The 16,121-nt window shown below is 41.7% G+C and overlaps 1 protein-coding gene across 1 annotated transcript in view; it reads right to left on the reverse strand.

The window, feature by feature from the left end:
- The window catches only part of lactbl1b (lactamase, beta-like 1b), a 49,623-nt gene that overhangs the window by 20,661 nt on the left and 12,841 nt on the right, over positions 1–16,121 (reverse strand). The window contains exon 3 of the mRNA XM_034082270.1: positions 4,086–4,243. Within this exon, the coding sequence (XP_033938161.1) occupies positions 4,086–4,243 (158 nt within the window). The remainder of the gene's footprint in view (positions 1–4,085; positions 4,244–16,121) is intronic.

Here is a 16,121-nt window from a genome sequence, read left to right on the forward strand (position 1 = left end):
TATAAATACCACAGTGTATATGCTGTGGTACAAGTAAAAGTCCTGCATTCAAAATGTAGCTTGATTCATAGTACAAAGGTACCAACATTTAAATATAGAATGGCCATTTTCAAAACAATCATAATAATGTCGAAATTGATGATCCTTCATGTGTAATTTTGGTGGGATAAAAAAGGTGGGGCTGACATTAATGACTTTGTATACTGACATTTTAATTAATAATGGTAAATGGCCCTAGTTCATCACAATACATCAGTTGATTTTCCTTTTGTATAAATAATCTAAAGCTACGTGTTGTGATGTCTGTTTTCGCTTCCCCTATCGTGAGTTCTGATCGGTCAGTGGTGATACTTATATGTCTGGAATCTGTGGAATCTCAGCTTGCTAATCGATATCTTGTCTGCATAGATTTGATAAGTAATAAGGGTATTTTACCTTGAGTTCTGTGCTAATTGCGTTAGCATTTTTTCGCTCAGGGCTAATTAAGAGCCTTTGTTATTACCATAGACTGTATATATAAATGGACGTAGTGTCCGCGACGTCACCCATAGGATTCTGCAGAGTTGCCGAGAAGCCCTTAGTAGGCGGAGTCGGCCACTAACGGCTTGACAGCAACGTCAGAGTCTAATCCCGCCTGCTCCAAATAAGGGCAAAGAGGCGGAGCCAAGGCGGGACCTGCTGCCTCCGAACTGGAAGTAAACAGAGCTAGCTCAGGCTAAGAAGCTAAGCGAACATGAAATACATGCATACCAAGTTACTGCTAACAGTGTAGTTCCCCTTTATAAACGTTACATTCATAATCAAATGAGACAATCTGCAAGAGAATTAGCTATATTTTGTTATTCTTAATGCTTGTCATTCACACGTTAAGAAAATAAGTACCGATACATAGCAGAACAATTGTGGCGATGTTCAGCTTAATAAGCCTTGTTCAACATAATTTATTTAGCTAATACTACAGCAGGCGAACCAAGTCTGCGTTTCGCTGCATTCCTTGATCTCCAGTTATAACGACGGACTCCACCGCCCGGACCTAACGGAGCCGCAGTGGGCTAGCTCCTGGACGCCGGCTGGAGCTAGCCCCCTGCAGCTCCGTTAGCTCCGGCGGCCACCACTGGGATAATTGGGTCCCCTATTAACATTTGCTCCCGTTTAGCATTATGGGCGTCATAGCCATAGACTATAAAAGTCTTACCCAAGGCTGAATCATAAACTAAAATGGATATGTGTGCATAAAGGGTTACGTCCTTAGCTGGCTAATAAGTAACAAGCTAAGCTACCAAGCACACAAACACCTGCGAACGGGGTTAACATGTATAATATTATCATTTTAGACTCCTTGGAAGTTCTGTTAGTACATTCAAGCGCACAGCACAACATTTTAATTGTCTGGTATTTGTAACAATATTCCCTAAAAGGCACAATCACCACAAACACGGCTAAAGCTAAAGGGTCAAGTACAGTACTATGACTAACTAACGTTGTAGCCTCTATGGTTGTAGCCTAGCAGAGTGGACAAGTTGCTGTTAGCTGACAGTGAGGCATGTACGTGTCCATCAAAGTGACCACACCCTAATTTATGCAAAAACGTTAAGACCTAATATAAATAAAAGGGTTGTGTTAGAAAACAATTCACTCACTGATTCATAATCATGAAGGTGGAATCTAACTATATCGATAATAATATTTATTGCATCCATGGGTAGAAACATGTTTTTTTCTGCTGTAAAGTTGGGCATTTTAACATGGGGGTCTATGGAAATTGCTCCTTTCTGCAGCCAGTCCCTAGCGGCCCATGTATGAACTGCAGTGTGTGGCACTTCCGTATTGGCGTCCCGGCTGTTACCCAGAGTTTGCCGCTTGGTTATTACCCTTTTGTTTGGTTTAGCTAAAATGGTTTCTTCCCGTTAAGTGAGTATGACACATTCATAGTTTATTAAATGTTAAGAAGCCCTCAGACGCTGTTTCTTGCAAGATGTTGCGTTTTGCATTTTACTTAAGTACAGTATTTGAGTAAATGTATTTAGTTACATTCCACTACTGTGTATGACTAACTTTTACCATTTTATTTAACATATAGAAAGGGCTTTTGATTATTCGTGCTTGATTTTTACTGTATTTTTGTGTGGCTGCTCATAGAGTGCCACAGTGACGCGTCCTAAATAAGTGTGATATTAAATAGTAAATCATATCTGTAAGGAACCAAAAAAACGTGGTACTTCAAAAAATACCCTGTTAATTGCCTTACACTTTCCCACAGATCTCCTTCCACTGAATATTTTCCTCTGGCAGGAAGGTCTATAAATTATCCGCTAAAGTAATCCATCTTGAAATATTTACAATCAGTGCCTTCGATCTGTGCCTATGCAAAGATTCCTCCAATCTGAGAGACAGGCTGGCTCATTCTGACACTAGAAACCACCTAACACTGTGTCCTGGTTTTCTTATAAACATAATAATCGAACACTGAGTACTTCACATGGGAGAATACACTTTAAAAGTAAATTAGAAATGACAGCAGCACACATGTTGTGCTTAAATGTCCCAGTTAAAGTCATTCAGAGTTCGGCACCGTCCTTTTTTCCCTAGAGAGGGTTTTTCATGTCGCTTTTCTTTTCTAGCACACTCTGAACATTAAACTAAGCCTCTTCAGCATAATCATCAGACGTCCAGGGTAACATGATCCCTGTGATGCTCCGACATCAATTTCACATCAGTCAGGTCAGCTACTGTGCAGATATACACTGACTGAAGAATATTTATATCCAGAGCTTATGTGCCCATTACAGTGAATTCATGTGATGTAATAATGCTCATTCTATAATAAACACGCCGCCTCCTCTGCAGCACAGGAAGAAGATGTTTCAGAATCAACTACAGAGTCCATTAAAGGAAAAATAAAAAAGGTAGCTACTGAGGACATCAAAGTCAGATGGAGATGTGGGTTTTTAGTGACTTTGAGGAGTTAACACTGAACACCAGTTTGATTCCTGGCAGCAGGAGACTTAAACAGTCATTCTTGATAATTAAGCAGAATCACTTAAAGAGGCCTTATTATGATTTTAGGGGTGTTTCCCTTCCTGTAGTGTTACAGTATATGAGTGTTTGTGGATGATAATTGTCTGCCACTTTCTCTACACACTCCCCCTGGATGGCTAAGGGGCGGGACATCTCTAATGGCGCATTTCCACTGCAGGGCCTCGCACCGCTTAGTACGGCCTTGATAGGCCAGGCTCACTTTATGCTGCGTTTCCATTACAGTTTAGTAGCTGGGGCAGTAACTATAGTAACGCAGTGTAGGCGGAGCCGTGACGTCATCTTCAATACGAACCACAGAAAACCAACATCAGCCGTTAGCTGTTAGCACTCAGAGCTCACAGCTTCTCATATCTGTTCAGAAACTAGACAAAAGTTAAACAAGTACAAACCACAGACTGTCTGTGTCATGGTGAATACAGTCGCTGGTTTATTTATGTCTGTAGGCCGTTGTTACGAGTGTGGACGGTCGGTGCATATACTGCGTTAGCTTAGCCGATCTCCATTCAGAAAACACGCATTTTAAAAGGTTTTTCGCCTGCCGTCTTGTCTGCAGCATTAATTCATGGTTTTTACTAACCGGTATCAGTATGTTGTTGCTTCGGCATCATTTTGAAACGTGTATTACAATTAAATCAAGGTAAAATATGTTCATTTTGTTGCAGTTGTAGCCCCCTTGCCATTGATTCTCTCACTAGTTTAGCATATTTAGCCCGGAAAGAACCTGAATTTTGGAGAACCAGAACAACTGTGAGACAGTACCCGTTAGCCGGAACTACCCCTAGTGGAAACGCAAAAAAAACGGGCCGGGTTTGGCACGGCACGCTTAAACCGTGCTACGCGCTGCAGTGGAAATGCGCCATAAGTGGCTGACTGCTCACAACAGAGGTTTCAGACAAAGGGTGAAAAGAGGTGTAGCACAGGCAGTATGAGAAAAAAAAGCGAGCTTTTTGAACATTAAAGCATTTAAACAATGGAGGCACAACATACAAATATGAAGCTAAAAATGTGTATTTTATAACATTTTAAAGTTTTCATCGGGTACCCACCTGTAAATTGTGTACTCATTTGGGGCACCTGAGAGAGGGTCACTGCTATTCCTTTTTCCAAAGTTACCAGTCCACAAAACAGTGTCGTTTAAGATCACAATGGCTGACAGTGAGGGAAGGCTGACGGGATTGACGGTCTGTCGAAGCAAAGCATCCACCTGGAAGAGACAGAACAGGAAGTGATGAGTTTATTCTGTAAAGGTATCCAGTTAAGATGTATTTTTGGTTAGCTACAGTACATATTAAATTGTTTCAAAAGGAAGAAAGGCTTGTTTCCCCCTGCTTCCATTCTTAATGCTAAGCTAACTGGCTGCTGGTTCAAATACAGACACAAGAGTTGTATTCAGTTTTTCATGTTTACACATTATTTCTTAAACATAGCATTTAATGTTGGATAAACGGTGTAATATGGCAACCCAGTCTCACGGCATTTCGTGTTCACCAACACGATTTTTAATCTATTGATTCGTGTTCACCAACACGATTTGCCCCTTTTTTTCGTGTTGCACAGCACGATTTTAAAAGCAATGTATTTCTACTGCCTGCAGCACGTCTTTTTCTCCGGTCGGGTCGAGGAAGACCGGAAACTGTGTGGTTCATAAAAACATGTTCTTACTCAATATCAAGCCACAGTTATTGCTTTTATTTGACATCGTATAATTTTGGACTTTTGTTGCCGTCTGTGAGGAAAATAAATGGGGCTCAGAGCCTCAGGATACTGAAATCTGTATTTTTTAAATCTTTTTTTCCTTCTAATTTGTTATTCTTTTCAAAATAACACTGTTATTTACTCACCAATAACACTCAATTATCCTTGCTTTTATTTATTTGTTTAATTCCATAATCTCTGGCTTTTTTGGCATCGGTCAGGAACTGAATTTAAAAATAAAAATAACCGGAAACAGACGTAGGCATTTCGAGCGATTACCCAAGATCCTCAGCTATGGTTTTAAGCTCGTTTATTGGATGTTTTAGCCACAATGCATGCTGGGATTTATATGATATTAAATCCAGAAAACATTTTAAAAGAATAAAATACTTAATTCCGAGTGTTCTTGCTTTTCTCTTTGAAAGTCATCACATAACGGCATTGTAATACACGGTTCGGCTGCATTGTATATTACAGATCTGCTGTAGTTCTTTATTTATAGAGCCCTGATTAGAAGACCTTTGGAAAAACTGAGAAAATGCCGACGAAACTGAATACTTGACCTGGATCATAAATATATTCAACAATTAAACAACATCTTCAATTTCTCTTCACACAATACGTCTCCTTGCAGTATCAACACTAATTCGGCTGACTTTTACATTTGATCTAATTCACAGATAGGTTACTGTTAGAACGGGGTACAAAAATACTGGACTCAAATGCGACGGCTCAGATTTTAATGAAAAAATAAAACAAAGTTTTAACAAAAAATCACTCAAGCGAGGACAAAACAAAACTTCTCGATTTCAAACAAACAAAACTCTTCTCTCTGGTTTTAACGCTGGGTCTCTGGACATGGAAGCACACTGAAACAAGACGAACTGGCACAAGACAAAGGGAGACAAGGACTATTTATACATGAGGGAATAGGGACCAGGTGGAAACAATCAGGGGCGGGGCAGACGCTGACGATGGCGGAAAATCACCCAAAGTGAGGAATTAACAGGACCTGAAAGGAAAGACAAGAGGTAAGTACAAAATAAAACAGGAAATGGGAAAACGAGACATGACATGAAATAGACAGACAAGACATGAAGTAACAAGAAAACGTGACTCTACATAGAAACCTTACTAGACTTGGAATTACATACCTGACTAAACATGAAGTGACAGACATAAAACAAACACGACTAACACAATTGACGAGACACCACAGTACCCCCCCCTCTAGGGACTGCTCCGGAAGTCCCAGACCCTCCTGGATGATCCTGATAAAAGTCAGTGATCAAACTCCGATCTACAATGAAGCTTGCAGGGACCCATTGTCTTTCTTCGGGACCGTAACCAACCCAGTCCACGAGGAATTGTTTCCCTCGACCACGGTTACGGACTCCAAGCAGTTTCTTAACAGTGTAGACAGGACCACCATCAACCATCCGGGGAGGCGGTGGGGGCTTAGAGGCGGGCACCAGAGGACTCTCTCTTACAGGCTTGACCTTCCCCACATGAAATGTCGGATGGACTTTGAGCGACCTGGGTAGACGTAAGCGCACAGACACTGGGTTAATCACCTTAGACACCTGGAAAGGACCCACGAACCTTGGGGCTAGCTTTCTGGACATGACATGAAGGGGTAAGTCTTTGGTAGCCAGCCAAACGCTTTGTCCAGGCCTATAGGATGGAGCAGGTCTGCGATGCCGATCCACCACCTTCTTCATCTGGCTGGCACTGCGCAGGAGAGCACGATGAGCACCTGCCCAGATCCGGCGGCACCGACGGACCATGGCGTGTGCCGACGGGACCATGACCTCACCTTCATTGGCAGGGAACAAGGGTGGCTGATAACCATAAACACACTGGAAAGGAGTAAGTCTAGTAGCTGCGGTGGGCAGTGTGTTGTGAGCATACTCGACCCACACCAGGTGCTTGCTCCACGATGCCTGGTTCTGGGAAACGAGACACCGCAAACAGGTCTCCAGCTCCTGGTTGATCCGCTCTGATTGGCCATTGGACTGCGGGTGGTAACCCGAAGACAAGCTGACGGTGGCACCCAGGAGATGGCAGAACTCCTTCCAAAAACCTGAGATGAACTGGGGGCCTCGGTCCGATACGATATCCCTGGGAAAACCATGAATGCGGAAAACTTCACGTAACATGACCTCTGCCATTTCTTTGGCAGACGGGAGCTTGGGTAATGCAATGAAATGTGCCATCTTACTGAATCTGTCCACCACCGTCAGGACGGTGGTGTTTCCCTCGGAAACGGGTAATCCAGTGACGAAGTCCATGGAGAGGTGTGACCATGGACGATGTGGAACAGGAAGAGGCTGCAGCAGACCCATCTGAGCTTGTTTGGAGGTCTTGTTTCTGGCACAAACGGTGCAGGCTGCCACATACTCTGCCACCTGTTTCTCCATAGCCGGCCACCAGAAACGTTGCTTTATCATAAAGATTGTGCGTTTAACCCCCGGATGACAGGTGAGCAAAGACGTGTGAGCCCAGTGAATTACCTGTGAGCGAACAGAAACAGGTACAAACAACCTATTTTGTGGGCAACCACTAGGAGCCGGGCTCTCACCATGTGCTTGCTTCACCACAGATTCTATTTGCCATGAAACTGCCCCAACCACACAATGAAGTGGAAGGATGCTTTCAGGTTTTTTGGCAGCAGGTTCAGGCTCGTACATGCGTGACAAAGCATCTGGTTTCACATTTTGAGAGCCTGGTCTGTATGACAAGGTGAAGTTAAAGCGACTAAAAACCAATGACCATCTAGCCTGGCGTGGGTTTAGTCTTTTGGATTTTCTAATGAATTCCAGATTCTTGTGATCAGTCCATACTATAAATGGTTGTTCCGCCCCCTCTAACCAATGACGCCAGTCTTCTAAGGCTATCTTTACTGCCAAAAGTTCCTTGTTCCCCACATCGTAATTCCTCTCTGCATCTGTCAACTTCCGTGACAAGAAAGCACAAGGATGGAGCTTGTTGTCCTGAGCAGACCTTTGGGAGAGCACCGCTCCGACGCCTTCGTTCGAGGCATCCACCTCCACAATGAATTGTCTCTGCGGGTCAGGCACTGTGAGGATTGGAGCGGTTGTGAACAACGTCTTAAGTCTTTGAAAGGCTTTCTCCGCCTCAGTGTTCCACTTAAAAACAACATGAGAAGAGGTTAGTGCATGTAATGGCACCGCAATGGTGCTAAAGTTTCTTATGAACCTTCTGTAGAAATTGGCAAAGCCTAAGAATTGTTGGATCTGTTTCCTGTTTGTGGGAGTTGGCCAATCTTCCACAGCACTAACCTTTACTGGATCCATCTGAACATGGTTAGCGGTGACGATATAACCCAGGAAGGAGACCGTCTTGACATGAAACTCACATTTCTCAGCTTTGCAGTACAGTTGATTCTCCAACAGTTTCTGGAGTACTTGGCGGACATGTTGAATGTGAGTTTCCTCATCCGGTGAGAAAATTAAGATGTCGTCAAGGTAGACGAAGACAAACTTGTTGAGAAAGTTCCTCAACACATCATTGATCATACCCTGAAAAACACCTGGAGCATTGCATAAACCAAAAGGCATAACAAGATATTCGTAGTGGCCACTCGGAGTGTTGAACCCTGTTTTCCATTCATCCCCCTCCCGAATTCTGACGAGATGATAGGCGTTTCTGAGGTCCAGTTTGGTGAATACTTGGGCATCCTGCAACAGTTCAAACGCTGTAGACATTAGTGGAAGGGGGTATTTATTCTTGACAGTTATTCCATTGAGTGGACTATAGTCTATGCATGGACGGAGGGAACCATCTTTCTTGCCCACAAAGAAAAAACCTGCAGCCGCAGGTGATGACGACGGTCTAATGAGTCCAGACTTAAGGGAAGAGTCAATATACGTCTTCATGGCCCCTCTTTCTGGTGCAGAGATGGAGTAAAGCCGACCTCTAGGGATCGGAGCTCCAGGCAAAAGGTCAATAGGGCAGTCATAAGGTCGATGAGGTGGTAGCGAAGTAGCCTTAGTCTTGTCAAAAACCTCTTTTAAGTCCAGATAACATGCAGGCACTCTGGACAGGTCAGTATACTCTGACTTGATGTCAGTGGTAACTCTATTGGGGATGTCTGTCTGATTAACAGACTGTCTGGAGTTCCCAGGGGAGGCTAAGCAGGTTACTTTACAATCAGAGCCCCAGTTCATAATGTTTCCCGACCGCCAGTCAATATTCGGATTGTGCCTGAGGAGCCATGGAAGTCCCAAAACTATAGGGTGAAGTGCAGAGTCAAATAAGTGGAATCTTAATGTTTCTGTGTGAATGTCATCTATGGTTACTTGAACGGGTTCAGTTATATGGGTTACTCTGAATAACAGCTTGCCATCTAAGGCACTGGCATCTACAGGAGAAGTCAAAGGAACAGTAGTAATACCCAGTCTTTTAACAAGACCTCAGTCCATCAGACTTTCGTCCGCCCCTGAATCCACTAGTACCCCCTGAGTCATGGTGTGGTCACGTAACTGTAATTTTACCTTGGTCAATGAACGTGGAGGAAAGTCAGCTGCAGAAAATCGGCTCACCAGCGCCCTCCGTCGCGCCGATGAGCCTGTCCTTTTAACGGGCAGGAAGATGCAGCATGGCCATGTTGTCCACAGTAGAAGCAGCATCCTTCACGGAAACGGCGCTGTCGCTCCTCTGCAGTGATCCTGGCTCCGCCCAGCTGCATTGGTTCCTCGGATGATGTTGTCAGAGGTGTATTGTTTATCCATGGGCGTTGTGGGGCAGATGGGCGCACGCTGGTCCTTAACCTTTCACTGTTCCTTAACCTTTCACTGTTCCTTTCATTAAGTCTAATATCAATGCGGGTAGACATTGCAATGATAGAGTTAAGATCTGTTGGTAGCTCCAGGGGTGCTAATTGATCCTTAATAGAATCCTTTAATCCATTCATAAAGGCATCAATAAGGGCTGGGGTGTTCCACCCGCTATCTGCTGCTAAAGTGCGAAATTGTATCGCATAATCTGCCACTCTTCTGGGTCCCTGTTTAATCTGCATTAACACTCGGCTGGCCTCTCTGGCTGGTGAAGAGTGATCAAAAACATACCTTAGAGTCTCTGAGAACATGTTCACTGACTGGCTCACTGGAGAATTAGAGGACCATTCGGCTGTAGCCCAGGCAGCAGCTCGCCCGGTTAAATGGGACAGCATAAAGGCTACTCTAGCTTGGTCTGAGATAAAGGCTGAGGGGTTATGGGTGAAATGCAGTTCACACTGTACCAGAAAGGGGCGACAGTCCCCAGAGTCCCCGGAAAACTTTTCTGGAGATGCAAGGCGAAACGACGTTCCAGAAGAGGGAATGTGGTCTGCAGCAGCACCAGCGGATGCAACGGATGGGCTTGGCATAGTAGGAGACCGTGTAGATGATCCAGCCTCAAGCTGGGAAAGAGCTCTGTGCACTTGAACCGCCAGGTGATTAACTTGATTTGTTACAGCCTCCTGGAATTCTGCTTGGCGATCAGTGAGGTTACCAACTCCTCTGTTAATGGAGACCAGCTGTGCAGCATGGTGAGCAAGCTCTGCTCTCTGTTCTTCAACATCCACTTTAATTTTTTCTGAGTCGGCTGAGTCCATGTTGGCCAGTTCATTCTGTTAGAACGGGGTACAAAAATACTGGACTCAAATGCGACGGCTCAGATTTTAATGAAAAAATAAAACAAAGTTTTAACAAAAAATCACTCAAGCGAGGACAAAACAAAACTTCTCGATTTCAAACAAACAAAACTCTTCTCTCTGGTTTTAACGCTGGGTCTCTGGACATGGAAGCACACTGAAACAAGACGAACTGGCACAAGACAAAGGGAGACAAGGACTATTTATACATGAGGGAATAGGGACCAGGTGGAAACAATCAGGGGCGGGGCAGACGCTGACGATGGCGGAAAATCACCCAAAGTGAGGAATTAACAGGACCTGAAAGGAAAGACAAGAGGTAAGTACAAAATAAAACAGGAAATGGGAAAACGAGACATGACATGAAATAGACAGACAAGACATGAAGTAACAAGAAAACGTGACTCTACATAGAAACCTTACTAGACTTGGAATTACATACCTGACTAAACATGAAGTGACAGACATAAAACAAACACGACTAACACAATTGACGAGACACCACAGTTACACCATAACGGTGCACAGCTGATATAAAAGGACTGTAGTTTTTAAAGATATTACTGATTTTCTTTGAATGTAAGAATGTAAATACTGAGTCTGAAATAGTATAGCAATATGCTGTAAAATTATGTGAAAGCATGAATAAAACGTGTCCTACAGTACACTAATAATACAAAGTTATTATGGTTGTGTGTACCTTGTGTGCACCGCCTAGTGGTTAAAGCACGTTATTGAATTATTGTTTTTATGTGTTATAATATAACACATAAAAACAATAATGTACTCTTAATATGTTTTTCATCAAATATTATTTGAATATTTGAATACAAATATGAAGAGTACATACTTTCATAGGGGGAAAGTAGAAGGTCTGTGATAGAAATATAGAATATAAAAAATCAAGAAGATACTATAAGTGATCTCTACAATAAAACAGTTTAGTGCAGGATGTACAAAGACATTAATAGGAGGAGGTGCAAAACAGAAAAACGAATTAACCTTTATTTAAACATTAAATAACAGATTAAGGTCTTCTTTTAAATAAGAAAAAAACTTTGGGGGTATCTATCTACAGATAAATATTAAGCCTGACAAAGTACTTAACGTCTAATATATTGCTTTCCTGCAATGTTAACTATGTTGAAGCACTTATTTTAACTGATATTATACATATGAATTATACTCTTATGTATGTAGATAGAATAAGAAATGTGCAGAATATGACAGTTTAAAGGCCCACACCAAGCAGTCACCAGAGGACTAGCCGACGCTGAAGTCGGCTGTTGCCTGGCCGTGTTCTCCTGCGTTTTGGCCATGTGTCGCACGGGAACACACCGCACCGACTTCAGTGCATGAGTGGCAATAACTCTCCTTACCAGCAGGCGGCGGTAGTGTGTATTGTCATTCAAAAGAGGCAACAACCGGAAGACAGAGAAGAAGAAGAGTATCTTTTCTCCGTAATATCATACAGAGCTGGCCTCTCCTGGATCAAGGTGATGAGCAGGTCTTCGTTTGCATCATTCCAGATCGCCATGATGAGATGAAAATGAATAGCAGTCTGTGTGTGCCTTCTTAAATCGTTTGTTTACGTCCCTCACTTCCGCTTCGCTTCTCATGCACTGATTTGCTAGCTGAACAGCCAATCAGAGTGATTATTTGGTCCGACTGCCAGACCCGATGCATGGCCGATTCAACATGTTGAATCGGCCATGCATCGGGTCTGGCAGTCCAAATAAGGCGTGTCACGGTCGACGGTGCGGGACACACCAACCTGACTACGGCGCCGCGAATGCCCGACAGCCTCTGACGGCCTCTGACTCCCAAAATCGGGTTGGTGTGTCAGGGCCTTAATGGTGGAGGTACACACATATTGATAGATGTCTTGTAATGCACTGTTGAGGAACCTGTGACCCAAGTGTTTCATTTATTGCATAACTACACCGTAGTTGTGTATGATATGTCAATAAACCTTTGAAAATCTTGAAAGGGATGTGCAAAATAGCCATAATATACAGTCTTTAATTAACTATTAGTAGAGAATAACGAGTAATGAATATACTTTATTACTCGTTTCCATTCATGTCAATTGCAGATACATGTTTAGTCTTCTCAAGCACCAACTATCAAATATCTCTCCTGATTGTTGGCACTTGACAATCACCTTACCTGAATTTTACTCAGGTCACGTGTAACTAAAGTCTGATTTAAGGGTTGTTTATATTTCACATAATTAATCAGAATCTGCAAAGTAACTCAAATAAATGCAGTGGAGTAAAAATACCAGGTTAACCTCTGAATTGTCGTGGAGTAGAATTACAAAGTAACAATGAGCTGTCATGTGGGTATATATTAATGCTGCACATTATGGACACAAGCGATTTTCACCCATTTATTAATTATATGTTTTACATTTGATAACACCAATGTGTTTAATACTGGCAACTTCTAATTGTGGGAAAAACGAAAACGTTCAGTAGAGACGTCCCATAGAACATTTTGCGAAACACAATAGCCAGCATGTGTAGTTCTGGGGGGCGTTCGATTCCAGTTTTGGATAGTCTGGCGTGGTTTCGTTCCATTTCACACAGCTGTTTGACGCTCTGCTAACCTTACGGGGACTGTAGTCCTAAACGATAGCTGGGGGTTATGGGTAGTGTAGTGTCTTCGGCCATCCTAAACTCAGAAATGTTGACAATCGCAATGATGCTCGAAATGTCCCTTATAGGCCTACGTCTGTTTCCGGTTATTTTTATTTTGAAATTCAGTTCCTGACGGACGCCAAAAAAGGCCGAGATTATGGAATTAAACCAATAAATAAAAGCAAGGATAATTGTGTGTTATTGGTGAGTAAATAACAGTGTGTTATTTTGAAAAGAATAACGAATTAGAAGGAAAAAAATATTTAAAAATACAGATTTCCGTATTCTGAGGCTCTGAGCCCCATTTATTGTCTGAGCCCCATTTATTTTCCTCACAGACGGCAACAAAAGTCCGAAATTATACGATTTAAAATAAAAGCAATAATTGTGGCTTGATATTGAGTAAGAACATGTTGTTATGAACCACACAGCTTCCGGTCTCCCACGACCTGACCGGAGAAAAATACGTGATGCAGGCAGTAGAAATACATTGCTTTTAAAATCGTGCTGTGCAACACGAAAAAAAGGGGCAAATCGTGTTGGTGAACACGAATCAATAGATTAAAAATCGTGTTGGTGAACACGAAATGCCGTGAGACTGGGTTGAATATGGAGGGGTCCTGGAGAGATTACACTGTACATATAATATTAAGGAGGAGGCTTTTTTGAAAATAAAATATAAATCATAAACGCACAATGGGTGTCAAATCAAATCAAGTTTAATTGCTGCTACAAAGGGCGTCGGAACACTCAATTCGGTAATCACCGAAAACAATTAGACCTTCAGAATAAAAAATAGTCTTACAAAGTGAGACATTTTATAATGTTGAACTAAATGCTAGAATCTATAACATGGAAGTTTTAAAATGTAATTGTCAACCTACAGCTGTATTTACCACTAATATAGGTATTGGACTTTAGTGTGGCATTGATCACTTTTCTCTCCTTCATATGAAACAATAATACCAAATGAATTTGTCACCACCATCATCAATGGTTCTGTCATTATGTACACTTATATCTAACCTTTCCTGGATATCTAACAACAGTTATTGTCACTGTTCGATAAATGTTCAGAAACTTCTCTGCTGGCACAAGCCTTGACATTTCCTCCTGTTTAATGCTCTGACAGCTGGATGATGCTCCATAATAAATGAAACTATCCCCAGACATGTTGTGAATCACAGTGAATTTAATAACCAAATGTACTTCAATAACTTAAGAAAAGACTCCTAATCCTAACAGCTATTCAAGTATCAAGAATGTACATTAAGGCTACAGTTCAACACAAATATTGAAAAGAGAGTAGACGCCTTTTGAAATGCGTTGCTACAGGAGGATCCTCGGGGTGACGTGTTTGGACATCAAAAGAGCCAACTGGTCGCTACAAACACCACCATGCGTGGTGAGGTTGAGGGAAGAAGAGGTGCAGGAAGGCCGAGGGGATAATGCCTGATGGACATTAAGAGCTGGGAGGGTAAGGAGGTGGTGGATAGCATGATAATGGCGAAGAATCGGGATGTGTGGATGATGGCATCGACGGCAACCGTGCTACGGCATTGACCTGACCAGACCTGCATACAATTCTGAGGTAATTGTACTTGATTAAATGTTTTGCTACTCAGAGGGAAATGTGGTACCTTAAACTCATTAACACACTACACTACATGTATATACAGAGGTGGAAGAAGTTTTCAGATCACTTAAGTATTGGCATCAAATTATACTTAAAGTACCGAAAGTAAAAGTATTTGTTATGCCTAAAGGCCCATCACAGTATCATATGAAATATATCTATGATCAGAGGTGGAAGAAGTATTTAGATCTTTTACTTGAGTAAAAGTAGCCACCCAGCTAGCAGGGAACGTTCTCACAACTTTGGCTAACGTTACCTATTGGTTCTAATAAGGTTTTAAAGGAACGTTTTAATCTGATGTTCAAATAACCTTTTTAGGATGTTTATTTTTTCAAAGAATGTTCCTATAAGGTTTAAGGTTAACTAAGACATAACGTTTTAACTGCAACATTCAGAGGATGTTTTGAGGATGTTATTAAGGCCTGAGATGACAGAAAGTGTATTTATAAAACGTTCCTTTAATGTGATATGTTAACAAAGGTGGAATATTTTGCGTGCAACATTCTAAGGATGTGTTTTGGACGTTGTTGGGTAACACATTAAAGATGTTCTTTATAAAACGGTCCCTCAATGTTACATGATAACAAATACTGTAAAGAACATTCTCCAAGCAACATTCTGAAAATATTTTCAGGATGTTATGAGGCCTGAGATGACAGAAAGTGTTTTATAAAATGTTCCTTTAATGTGATATGTTAACAAAGGTGGAACGTTTTGCCTCCAACATTCTAAGGATGTGTTTTGGAAGTTGTTGGGTAACACATTAAAGATGTTCTTTATAAAATGGTCCCTCAATGTTACATGATAACCAAAGAAGAACATTTTGAAAGCAACATTTGGATAATGTTTTCAGGAGGTTATTATTTTTTTATAAAATGTTCCTGTGATGCGAAATATTAGCGGGGTCATGGTCAACATCAGATTTATTTGTAGTGCGCTTTAAAAAACAAACTTTCTGCATTTGTTTGAAAAGGATGTTTAAAAGAAATCTGATGTCACCACATTTTCGTTTTGAGAAAAAAACAAGCACGTAATTCATGATATTGCAAGGCAAGGCAAGGCAAGGCAAGTTTATTTATATAGCACTTTTCAACACAAGACAATTCAAAGTGCTTTACAAAAAATGAAAGACATTAAGAAAATGGCATTTAAAATCAATTATTAAAAAGAAAAGCTAATAAAAGAAACATTAAAAGAAAAAATACATGGATAAAAGTTACAGTGCAGTCTAAGATATGAATAGTTCAATTAAAAGCAGCGGCAAAAAGAAAAGTCTTCAGCCTGGATTTAAAAGTAGTAAGAGTTGCAGCGGACCTGCAGGTTTCTGGGAGTTTGCTCCAGATATTTGGAGCATAATAACTGAACGCTGCTTTACCATGTTTAGTTCTGACTCTGGGGACAGAAAGCTGACCAGTCCCTGAAAACCTGAGAGATCTGGATGGTTCATAATTTA

Source organism: Pseudochaenichthys georgianus, chromosome 5, assembly GCF_902827115.2.
Source record: "Pseudochaenichthys georgianus chromosome 5, fPseGeo1.2, whole genome shotgun sequence".
Taxonomy (NCBI): Eukaryota; Metazoa; Chordata; class Actinopteri; order Perciformes; family Channichthyidae; genus Pseudochaenichthys; species Pseudochaenichthys georgianus.